Source organism: Anopheles bellator, chromosome 2, assembly GCF_943735745.2.
Source record: "Anopheles bellator chromosome 2, idAnoBellAS_SP24_06.2, whole genome shotgun sequence".
In the NCBI taxonomy this organism is placed as follows: domain Eukaryota; kingdom Metazoa; phylum Arthropoda; class Insecta; order Diptera; family Culicidae; genus Anopheles; species Anopheles bellator.
Genome location: NC_071286.1, coordinates 8,120,116 through 8,132,498, shown reverse-complemented (window position 1 = coordinate 8,132,498; position 12,383 = coordinate 8,120,116). Strand labels below are relative to the sequence as shown.

General features: G+C 50.7%; 1 protein-coding gene across 1 annotated transcript in view; it reads right to left on the bottom strand.

Annotated features, from left to right (window-relative positions):
• The window catches only part of LOC131212357 (protein winged eye), a 58,723-nt gene extending 48,528 nt beyond the window's left edge, over positions 1-10,195 (bottom strand). Inside the window, exon 1 of the mRNA XM_058206194.1 lies at positions 9,835-10,195. Within this exon, the coding sequence (XP_058062177.1) occupies positions 9,835-10,186 (352 nt within the window). The 5' untranslated portion in view covers positions 10,187-10,195. The remainder of the gene's footprint in view (positions 1-9,834) is intronic.
• Positions 10,196-12,383: the final 2,188 nt, after the last annotated feature.

The following is a 12,383-nucleotide window of genomic DNA, read 5'->3' as shown; positions in this document are numbered from 1 at the left end:
CAGGCGCGAGAAGAAATGCGATGGTCATCGTGCACGATACGATGATGATGATGATGATGATGATGGCGGTGCAGTTTTGTTCCGCTGATTGTACCATCCCCAAGACGCTGGTCAATGATCGGAAGTGGCCGGCGGAATTCACACCATTATTAAAAAGCATTAGCTCGGCGTGCGCGCTGCTCTTTGGTCCGGAAAAACGTGGAGGCCTCGAAATGGTGAGCGAGTGATGGGACCCACCCAGAACACATCTGTTTGTTTTCCACGACACCCTCACGCTGGTTTTCCTATCGTGTAGCCCGCGGCGGACACTCGGCCATCCGATAGAGAAACAGAGAGAGAGAGAGAGCGCGAGAGAGAGCACCGGAGAAAAGTTGATCGTTAGAATGGATAAATTATAGTTCGATGAAAGACGGAATCGGTCGCTTTCAGTTCGCCTCGCGGCCATCCACAGCTCTCGTCGGTGTTTTTTACCAATCCGGCTCAATTTTTCCAACGTGGTGCTCGGTAATCCTTGTGCCGCGGCGGGAGCCAACGGTCGATAAGAAAAGCAAATTTATTGACCACGCTTTCCACCGGGTAGGCTTTTGGGTAGAAGTTTTCCTCGACGTACGAGAACAATAAGGAACACAGTGGCGGTGGCCACTGTCACCGTTGGAAGCTGTTAAATAATAAATAAACAAAACCGGAACCAGTAACGCCACCGAACAAAACGGAGCCGCCCCCGGAATCATTTTATGAGGGAGCAAACAAAACAATCTTTTTTTATGTCCTTCCAAGCTTCATCAGCATCATTCGGCGCCTGGACGTGCCGTAAGCCATGTTGGGCCAGATTAGCGAGGAAAAATATTTTCCTCGAGTCGGATAATCGGTATCTCGCTTAGAAAGAGGGCCTTCTTCGTGTCATTGAATCATTTTCCGCCCGACTCGGGGAAATCGATCGAAATCGGAGAAATCAATTCTTTAACCTCCCCTTCCCGGAAGATGGAACGCTTTAAATTCAATTTTGGGTAACGTTTTGACAGCCCGATGATCAACGTACCATCCACCACTCTCAACCCGAATGTGAAATGTAATCGAATGCAATTGGCAATCAGCGCGACCGATTAGTTGGTAACCGTATCCCAAAATACCGTGCGTTTAATGGCGCCCCCTAAACTCTGTGGGCAAATATTTGAAGTATGCTAAAACCGCGAGACGGCGGTGCTCATTATGCCTCCCGATAACGGTCTCCGAATTCGATTTCGGTTAGTTATTTTCGAGCCACTACTACCACTACTCTGGAAGCCAAAAAAGAGCCCTCAGATTTCCTGTTAACCACCTGTTTGGCAGCAGCACGGGTCATTGGGTGAAGTTGGCAGCATAGCCCCTGCATAATGCATAGCGCCCGGTCGCCCGGAAGTACGGGCCCGCCACATAAACTTCGGCTTCGGTTGGCTCGGCTTTACCGAATCCACCTCGAGTGGGGCCGATAATCATCGAAACCGATATATGCAAATTGTTCCCGGGCAGAATCGCGAGGCGGGGCGGCTGGCGCGGCTATGTTAACGAGGGCGAGGGCCGGTTTGTGTGTTATCGCCCAGCGTCAATTGACTAGAGAATCACCTCCGAAATGACTGCCACACCGTGCCTGCCTGCCTGTGAATCGTCTCATTAAATCAAATGAAATGCAGCCCCCGGGGGCCTCCGGAGGCCCTAACCCGAACCCCACACGGCGCCGCGACACACACGGGATTCACTTTCAAATCATTCGAAATTTATTTAAATACGTCCGGCTCGGGTCCCTCTCCGCCGTCAACCACCGAAACCAGATCGGGGTGTCTATGCTGCCGCTCGCGCCGAAATGGGCTGAAAAATCTAACTCTAAGCGACGACACAACCAACACCAGCGCCCCATTGGCCAAAGTGTTTCGATTGTTTTTTGGGCTGCTGTTGTTGTTGGGGCTTCAGTTTGGCGTTCGCATTCGAATGGCCGCATAACGATTTTCGACCGGTCCACCATCGCCCATAATGAGGGGAGGGCATGTGGAACTAATGTTTGAAATTCCCGGACAGCGTATTGTAATGAGCAACGCACAGCTTTAATAGGAAGTATCAGCAACGTTTGCCACGAGAAAAGACGGTCCCACGCCATCCAGTTTTCGGAGTTCAAAACTTGACCTCAAACGTGCTAGAATTTAAATAGCTTTTAATTACTGTTACGAGATGGCGACCACGTTTCAAATAGGATGTTTGTATTTACGGGCCAAAAGAACTTAATTAATCATCAAAATTACAACCAGCTGATTAAGTAGAAATTGCATTACTGTTTCGATGAAGAAAATAAAAAAACTTTCTGGAGAACCTCAAACTGTTTTTTAATCGAAGCGATCACCATTCTGGTTCTTTTACATAATTTGTTGTCGGTAGCGATCTGTGTTCACAAATGGTCTGATTTTTGGTAGCTCATGGTACACCATACTATTCTTGTCGCACCAAACCAAGAGCATTGACTTTCTACCGAAATAATTTCACTTGGCAGTTGATAAGCTGGCTTCACCAGGTGAAAACCATAATTCTTTGCGCTTAGGATTCTCAAAATAAACCAATTTTTCATCGCCAGTGACAATCCGATGTAAAACTGACTTCTGTTGGTGACTTTCAAAGAAGTTTGATTCAAATGGTTCTGCAATATTCCATTTGCCTTTCGCTCAGTTTAATTGGCACCCATTTTCGAAGCGTATGTATATTTCTTATGGCTTTCAAACGAATGGGGCAATGCTGTTTGGAACACAACATTAAGTGTTTCTGCCAATTGCTGTTATGTTTGGGTTGGGTCTGCATCCAACGAATGCGGTAATTCCTCATCTTAGAACCTTTTCTCTGCACCATGATGGTCGCTGTCCATTAGGTCGAACTAACAACGTTTGAATGGCCAAAGCCATCTCCAACATGTTTGCACTGCTGAAGCATGTCCACTGCAAGACTCCAAACGATGTGCGTCGACCTGTTTTAACTTCAAAAATCAAAGGCTTCAACGTTTACAACAAGCGAAAGACTTGCTAAAGTTTGTTAATTTTCTCCCAATTGACACATTGATCGATCAGAACTTCGAAGCAATGCATAAAAACATCCACCAAGTGGTTTCGACTTATGCACCTGGAATTGGGAAAAGTTCCACCGTTTTGGGCTAATACTACGCCCATTTGTAACGCCCCAACACGGCAACCTTCGGTACCCGATCGAAAGACGTGTTCGATTCAATACCGGTGAGAGAGGTTGTAATTCACGACGTTCGCAACTTCCGAATTGGAGTGTTGCAAATAAAACGTCAAAGTGTGTCAGGACTTTCGGTCCCGGATTTCCGGTTAGAACACGCCTCTGCCGCTGTCGATGGCTGTTGTAGTTGTAAAACCCGTGAACACCATTTTTGGACAGTCAACCGGGCCCGGCCACGGGCAACGAAATCACGATGGTGGTAATGGCCCCCGTTAGGGCATGGTGTGAAATGAAGCCCTGTTTTTCGGAACGATTTCCAATTTCTTAACTGTCAGAGCTCAGCTCAGCGTACGCGTACGCGACATGAATGCCGAACTTTCCGCAGCCAACACAGCAAAGAATGCTCCTTTCGCACAATAGACGCACCGCTGGCCCCGCTCGAGTGGTTCGGCCGGAAGATTGGGGCGGCCAAAACTTTCGGGCCCCGGGGGCCGAAATTTTCTTTTCCGCCACTTTCGGGGGCCGACGACGGCGACACGGTACAAAATTGGTGCGAAAAATTAAAGCCATTATATGGAAATATTTCAAACGAAAACTTTTCCCTAGCGCCGCGGCTCGGGCTCCCAAAATTTTCACCGAAGGGGCCGCCGCCGCCGCCCGTTACATAAATCAATCTCGCTCACTCTCTCTCGCTAGGCGCGCTTGGGGCCGTCGATCCCGGACGACCGGTTCGAGAGTTGATTTAAAATTTCAACGTAAAATATATCGCCCGGACGACGACAAGGCTGCCGTCGGTAATTTTTTCGCCCCTTTCACAGTCCTTCCTACGGCCAAACTCCTTCAGCCACCACCGCGCGACTGACTTTCATCGACGACGAAACATCTTTCATCAAACACCGCGTGGCACGTCGCGAAGGAATGGAAAAACTTTTCCGTTCGACGATCCAGAAACCGAACGCCGAACGAACGGATGGTGAATAAATTTAAATTTTCTCCATTTCCCGAAGTGGTGCCGCCGCGGATTTTGACGCGCCAGATCCGATCCCCAGATGGCTTTCGCAGACGAAGTCCCCCGCGTGGCCGCAGTGGGATCACACCACACGCCCCCCGGGCGCCTTGGCCACGTCTTTTGGAGATTTTTTTTATTCTTAAATTTTAAATCCAAAACTTACTCCCGGCAAAGAAAACTGGAACCCGAACGGCGGACGGGATGGTAATAGAATTTCCCAAATTATTCCTCCTAATACATTCCCCGATCGATTCGCGCTTAAAACGGCCAACCGTACGCGCGGGGGTCCGGAAAAATCGCGCCCGGAAAAGTCCAAATTAAATACATAAAATTTATGGCCATTTTTCAATAACGACGCCAACCACCGACGTGGTTGGTTGGTTAGCACCCTGCTGACGCGTTGGTGCTTCTTCTTCCGATCATGACCGCTCGTTGTGACACTCGATTTCGGGAAATCCGAGAGGAAAATTTGCACAATATCCAATGCCCAAACGCTTCCGCAATAATGCTCTCTGGCCACAATGTTCGCCCCCGTCGTCACCGCCGCCGGTTGCCGGAATTGATTGTTTTAAATTGTCTCGATAAAATTAGAATAACGATTATTTGGTGCATCCGCGCGACCGGACCAGACGCATTGCATTCAGTTGCTGGTGCAACGCGAGAGGCGCGCGAGATCTCGATTGTGCAACTGCCAGCGTGGCCGAAAAACCGGCCACACCGGCCACGAGAAGAGGCCACCACCGACGATTGAGCTGGAAAAGTGTTTATTATTTAGTTTACGATAATCGTTCGTATTTTGTTTCGTTTTGTGCCCTCCAGGACACGGGATGCATTTGGATGCAGTTGCAGTTGCACGCTGCGCACAAAAGATATGTGCCGTGTGCGTTCGTTCGCCATAAATTGGCACGAAGGGACGACGGGAAAGGATGATTTTCCCTGGAAAATGGTGGTGCAGTGTTACGTAAAAGAACAACCTTTACCCGAAAGTTGAGTCCACCACATGCACGCACACTAAACGGTTATTGTTATTTGTTTGCATCGCTGCACAGAATGTGCAACGAGGAAGGGGGCGGCCCCGTAATCCAAAACAAGCTCAATGTCAGGCGCGATGCATTCGCTCGAAGTGCAACGGACAAGCGTGAGGAGTGATTCGGTTTCCGGCGGTGCAAGGCAAAGTGCATCAATCTGTTGCACACATCCGCTGACGGCTTCTCGATCGTGGCGAAAGCACATTTCAATCGGCGATTCGCAGAGTTTTACGATCGGGTGGTAAGTGAATTCAGGACCGGGGTCGGGCCGGATTTAATGATTTGTTTGTTTCGATTTCGAATCATTTTGCCACGTTTCCAACACGAATTTGCTAGTGTTTGTTTGTGTTGCGAACATTTAATTAGTTTTGTTCAATTGATAGCATAAAAGGATGTGCATTAAAAGTAGTGCATTAACTGGATCGTTATGGGAAAAGCAGTTCTGGCCATTTCCAGAACTTATCCGCTTCATGCAAGGAATGACGTCGATACAATGTGGTTCCACCATGCGCCACTCGCAAAGTAATCTCCTCAAAAGCGAACCAACATTAGATGATCACGGCGCCGTCGACGGACTCGCTGTTAATGTTAAATTATTTCGAAAACTGTCATCAAATGACTTCCGGCGACCATGTCCCTCTCTCTCCCCACACAACCCAAACCTTGCAGTAGTGTGCAAGCCTAATCCGCTTCCGGCCAACGATGTGACCATTGGACGGTCGAACGATAAGTTGGGAGAAAATCTCCACGTAATCCACTAAAAACCGGCCATTTTTCCGGCCACCCAACAGTCACCCACCCGATCGATGGATTGGCGCTGGGGCTGGGGCTGTCGTGTCTCGTACAATGTTTCGGCACCAATCACCCATTCCATTCCGTGACTTGGCGCTTGACGGTACGCGGATCTCTCGCTGGAAACTCGCTCCGTGTACCAATCGCATTTTAATTAATACGTAGCCGGATGTTGAATGATGTTGCTGTGCCCTGGTCCCCGATGTTGTGCTTCATATCGTGTGGTGCGTCCTCGCTCTCTCCCATCTCCTATGGCTGTTGCGTTAATCCCATGGTTGCTCCCCTTCGGAAATGTGGCATCCTGTTATAAAGTGTCCATTTCGAGGCAGAAATTATATTTACTTTTGCCTTTATAAAACATGAGATTTTGCAACACTTTAAAGCAACGACTGCTAGCGGTCAACGAATGGTACCAGCTTAATAAGTGATGAAGCCTTTTTTAAGACTTGCTCCCTTAAGAATGTGGCCAACTCCATGCGGACGTAAGCGCTGCCGGCACCGGAGAAGGTGTGAAGAATGTGCGGCCTTCCAACTCAATTATGGTGTAACCAAAGCAAGGCGGCACAAAAGAAAACGACTTTGTTTGCCCAGACCCGGGCCTGGGTTAGGATCCTTCTACTGCACACGGAATGCAGCCTGAGAGTCCCCCCTGCAGGTCGTTTTGAGGTGTAGACGCAATAATTAAACGTAAATTGCCTCGAAGTGGAACTAAGCCCACAACAACCGACATCCGCTCGCGGTGGATGATAATTTCCGATGACGCGCCATCCGTTTGGCGCTCCCAACTTCCATTTAGGTGCTCGAATGCAATCTGGATTGATCGGTGCCCAGTAATAGAGTAGTGCCTTTTGACGTACCGAAACCAAAAAAGGAAGATGCAAGTCATAATCGTTTATGACATCGTAAAGCATTCGGCTATTAATCCTTGAAATCCGCGGCGCAGAGGATACTTAAAAATCGATGTGGCGCAAAACCGCAAACTCCAAACTCCAAAATCGAAACCGCAAACTTGCACTCCACACACGGAACTGGTCGCAACAAACAGAGGTTGATTCACTTCGCCGCAGCGAGGCGCACAACGTCGCCAGCGAAACCACCGGAATCGCATTAAAATCAATGGACAAAAATGATTTACTTGCAAAACTTTGGCTTCAATAATGTCTCTATATTGGGTTTGGCCCTGGTCGGCGCTGGGGCCGTATGGAGAAGATGCTACAAACCGAACCTATATCTCTCACTTATTTTGCAAACAGGGTCGCCACCACCGGACACGCTTCGGTAGGATTCGGTCGACCGCTGTATCGCCGTCGCTGCCGGGCTGCTGCTGCTGTGGCTCCCACAGGGCGCACCAGCGAACGTATCCTGGTGATCCTTTCGATGGAACCGACACAAAAAAGAGAGGCGAATGCTCAAACACCGTATAATCGTACGTAAGCGTCGCCAGGGTCTGTGGTTTTTCATCGAACTTGTGGTTAGGTCTCCATCATACAAGGGCAAACACACACCTATGCAGCGGTCAACGGGCACGCCATCCCAGGACAGCAGGTCCTTCGCCGTTGGCTAGGTTTTTTGCTTCTGTACACCGAAGGGGCCCCAGCACAGTTTGGTTTTGGACACAGAGTTGCAATCCAATGTCGCCACTAAAACACCAGAGTCCATTCCGGCGCACAGCATCTGCGAGGCGTACCAGCCGAATGGGCTCTCTCCTCGCGCGTTCACCGTAGAAAAGGGACGGCATTTTTTGATTAAAATGTGCGGTTTTTGAGTCGGCCCCGGCTGGTCGAAGGATCATTCAATTTATCCGGCAAAATAATCGATTGCTCGCCAGGGACCTCTCACACACCGCCGTTCTAGACGAGGACCGGCGGGGGCACTATATTCGTTTAGAGTACAAATTCTGGTGCAACTCCACTAACTACGATAAATGTTCTGCCTTGGGTTCCGATGGTGACGGCCCGTACTCTAATGGCCGCATCCGAATGGGGGCCTTTGAATTGAAAAGCATTTCGCGCCCGAAAGTGCCCGGCGCCCGGGTGTATGTAGGATCATCAATATTCATTCCAAGGCGGCCTCTCCGCCTCGTCGGAGTATTTGTCTTGTTGCACGGGGTCCTCTCGCATCCTTGAACGAAAGGAATACACACAGAGGAGAAAGAAAAAAAACCCGGAGGAAAACGGACAACTGTTCCCATGTCCCTAAAGTGGATTTCGGTCTGGGACACACTTCCCGGAGAGCGAGGGGTAGCGGCACAGCACTCCAGAGTTTGATTTATGAACTCAGATCAGATGGCGCACGCTGGCAGGAACTGTGAGTGTGGAGTGTGCAAGAAATGGCTACACGCACCCCGTCCGTCTGTGGAGCGGGCTGCTAATCCTCGTGACGTATCGAAGGCGAAAAAAATAAGCGAAATCATCAGCGCGCGCGCTGAGGCCCAGGATCCCCATCCGTCCCCGTCCGTCCGGCGAAGGGCTCGCGTCTTCGTCTTTGTCGCTAGTAGATTAATGGACCACTCAGGCTCACGGACAGAGAGAGAGAGAGAGAGAGAGAGAGGCCAGGCCAGAGAAACATCACAGTCATTCTAATCACTTTAATCGAACGTGCCTATTCATCCTCCCAGGGGCGTGTCGCAATTTCTGACAAATTTCCCTACACCACGGGGCGAGCGCACGCATATCCTTGGAGACGGCCCCCCGATGGTGGACCGTATCGCCGTGGGTCGTCCATCAAACACGATTCATGAGACGTGTTTTATTACTTTTAATTTGAATTTGTCAAACCGAAACCAGACAGGAAGCCGGAACTCGTGTGTGCCTCTCGTTCACGAACGGACACCGTCATCCATTTTCCACCCCCAAAACTGCTGCGCTAATAGATGCGCGGATCGCGGAGGCGAAACAGCAAAACTCATCGAACATTAGGGAGATTCACGCCGCTCGTTGTTCCGGGGATTGGTTTTTCATTTCGATTTTCGTTGGCCCCCGATCCGGCCCGGCATGGGCACCAGACCGGAAAATATTACAGGCAATGCACACATACACACTCTGGTTGGCTTATTTCGGCAGCTTTTTGCATATGCAAATATGGTTGACGCAACGTGGAAAAAGAAAATGGTCATTTTTCCGGACGGATGAAGTTTGCGTTGATTATATTTTTGCGAACCTCCCCCCGGGAATCGGTCCCAAATCGATTCACGCTCGTGTACGAGCAAATAGTTGCACCAGAGCCAGCAGCCCATCATGCCGTCGTCGGGGGGCCAGTCCGATGACAAATGTTCCAATCTGTCTTCACCCGGTAGGACCCCGCCCGTTCTGGCTAGTTTTTGACCACTCACGCACTCGGTCGAGAAAAAGACCTCCGGAACCCCGGAATACGTGTTGTGTTGCTGCCGATGGTTGACGGCCGTTCCGTGATGTTTCCGAGAAGAGTGCGCCCCGGAGAGGCGCGCTGCTTGTCAGATCTAACGGTACGGCGTGAAAGTTAGCACCTGCCGTCCTGCGCAGCACCCGAGACCTTAAGCGGTGCAATTATTCAAATTCTACTTAACGGGTTCCGCGCGCGTACGGCTCCCGGTCCCTGGTGTGACCTCCCGGGTGCACGTGATGACGTGTGTTTGACCTGACGGATTGAGGAATTCGTTCGGGTGATGTGAAAAAAGTCACTTCAAAATGCGGGAGAGAGATTATTAATTTTATGCCCTCGAAGGGTGGTACCAAAAATCGATCCCGATCTCCGAGGCACCGAAAACATCAAAAGCGCTAAGCACTAACAGAGAGCAGACAGACAACAGTTGCCTTCCATCGCTACACCTACCTTCGCCATTGGTTGCGGTTTGCTGCAGTTCGAATGCACTTCGGCCGCCGGCTGCCGCAGTCGCTAGCGCCGGCCATATGCTGCGATGGTGATGGTGTTGTTGATGGTGCGGGTGATGGTGCGGATTGTGCAGGTGCGTTGGGGGCGGCAGCGGCGGAAGTCCCGGGAACTGATGGTGGCCGAGCTGATGGTGGTTATGGTGATGGTGTTGGTGGTGTTGTTGCTGCGTCGATGACGTGTGCTGCGACGATGATGATGTCTGCTGGGCGACGGTGGCGGCCGATATTGACGACGTTGATGAACCAACACCAACGGGGCCCATTAAACGACCATTAGCAGTAGAGCCCAACATGCCTCGGCAAGGCACACTGCAACGAGAAACGGAACAACGGAAAATCATTAGAACTGAACTGGCGATAAGCTTGGGCGCGCTCCCGCCAATGCTCGGCAAGGACTCGCCCCGCTGAAGCGATAATTTATGGAGCGCACTTACATCGCGCCCCCAGAGGGATCATAGTTTCTACTTTTTTTTTCAAGCGTCTAGAAGCGTGTTGAGTTTTGTTAATTTGATTGAAAAGATTAGAAAAGGACGGCGCAAGGCAGTGTTAGGCGCGAGGACTTTAACGGAAAAGATCGACCCGGAAGACCCACCATTCTAATGGCGACGCGCTCGTCGAGCCACCGGGATGGGATTTTTCTTAACGAAAAACAATTTTCCCTCAGCGCTGTATGTGTGCGAGCGAGCAAATATTTGGAATCGTCTTTAAGCGCTGTTTGCGTACCGCCCGGCACGGCATAGAATCCCGGTCTCCCCAGTTCAGGATTGCTCTCCGCCTTTCTCTCCGAAGGCTTGCGCCGATGAATTTATGTCTTCGAGCTTCGTGCAAACAATGGCCCTCCGCGCCCGGGTCGTGTCTTCGGGGCAAGGAGGAAAGTTTTCCTTTCACGCGTGAACGTGAGTTTTTAACGATTTTTCTGTTCGCTCTCCTTCGGTCTCGGGCCGTACTGGACCGGGGGCTAGCTGGCCGATGCCGCCTTAAAGGATTTAAAACGTTTCGCACTGGGGCCCCTCGTGGCACGGACACAAGAGAAAGCACGGCCCTCGGAAGGGGCTTCATTACCGTTTTTAGTATGATGAATATTGCATACGATAACGCGATCGCTTGAGAAAATGTTTCCACCATCGCGCCACGACTAATGCGCCGTGGCCCGAGGGGCCCGACAACATGCGCCTTAAAGTGCGAAAATAATGCGCTTCCTTTTTTATGTTGCGCTGTCCAGCAGCAGCAGCAGCAGCAACAGGAGTCCCCCTGGGGGCACTCTTTTTACGTTTAATTAAAGTAATGGATCGCCTAACGAGCGGAACCGATGGGAATGGATGGCTGTGACGGAATGTACGGTCAGGCCGTGCCGGACATTTGTGATGCCATAATTCAGGCACGGAAAGGGCTCTCTATCGACCCCCGCGTGGCACTTAGAATAATGTGGGAAGTGGAAAATCCTCCCCAAAAAAAAAAACACTGCCACCTGAAGAGGCCTGAAGAGGCCCTGATATGGGGTTCCCCGGAGCGCCCATACACACGCGCATAAAAAGAAGGCCATTTTGAAAATTGAATGAAATAGACACGGTGCGTCAGACGAATGGCACGACAGCGCGCGAATGGAAATGTTCGATTACTTCGAGAGATTGAAAACCATTTGACAAATTGTCCGAGCACTAACCCCCGTCGTGTCGTGCGCCATCTTTGCAATCTTCGGACGGTCTCTTCTTATCGCCGGACAAAGCCGATAAACTTATGTTCTTTGTGCAACCGGGGTCGTCGGTGGGCTGCGTCTGCAACGGACACACGTGGTGCGCCCGTGGTCTTTATGGCAACCCTCGGCGGCGCACATAAACCATATAAATTGCCCGCTCGTAAACAGGACCCACCCCACCCGGGAAGGATAGTCTCGACCGGGGTCTGGACCACCACCCCGCAGCAGTTAGCGCATCGTTCGATTTGTCAAAACCAGTCATTACGTAATGAAGCGCCGCGCGGTTATCGAACCATTTCCTGGGTCGGAAAAGAAATCAATAAACACATCACAAAGGACGACAATCAAGGAGGGCACTCGAAGGGAGGGAGGGCTACGCAATTATGTAACACCCAAATGCCGCCGCCGCGCCACCGTGTGATGGGCCTGTCAGGTGCCAGGTCCTTCTCCGTGGCAAGGAAAGCCGCAGAGAATCGCAGAGAATTGCGACCAAAGCAGCGGAGGGACTCTCACAGGACGACGACGACGACGGCCAGTGACAATTATTGTTTTGCGCGACGACGGCGGGTGAGTCCCGGTAATGATGTTGCGGTCGTTAATGTGAGTTCGCTCCAATCAAAAAGGAAAAAAATGGAAAGGAAAGGACCAAAGTCAAGTTAAGTCAAGATGTAATGATCCTGCGACCGGGGCAGACGAGCGGGCGAGATTGTGGCAGGACCCTTTTCTTTTCCTTTGCGTCAGGTGGCGACCATCGGCGAAACCACGCAAATGCGCCACCGACACGTGTGCCACCG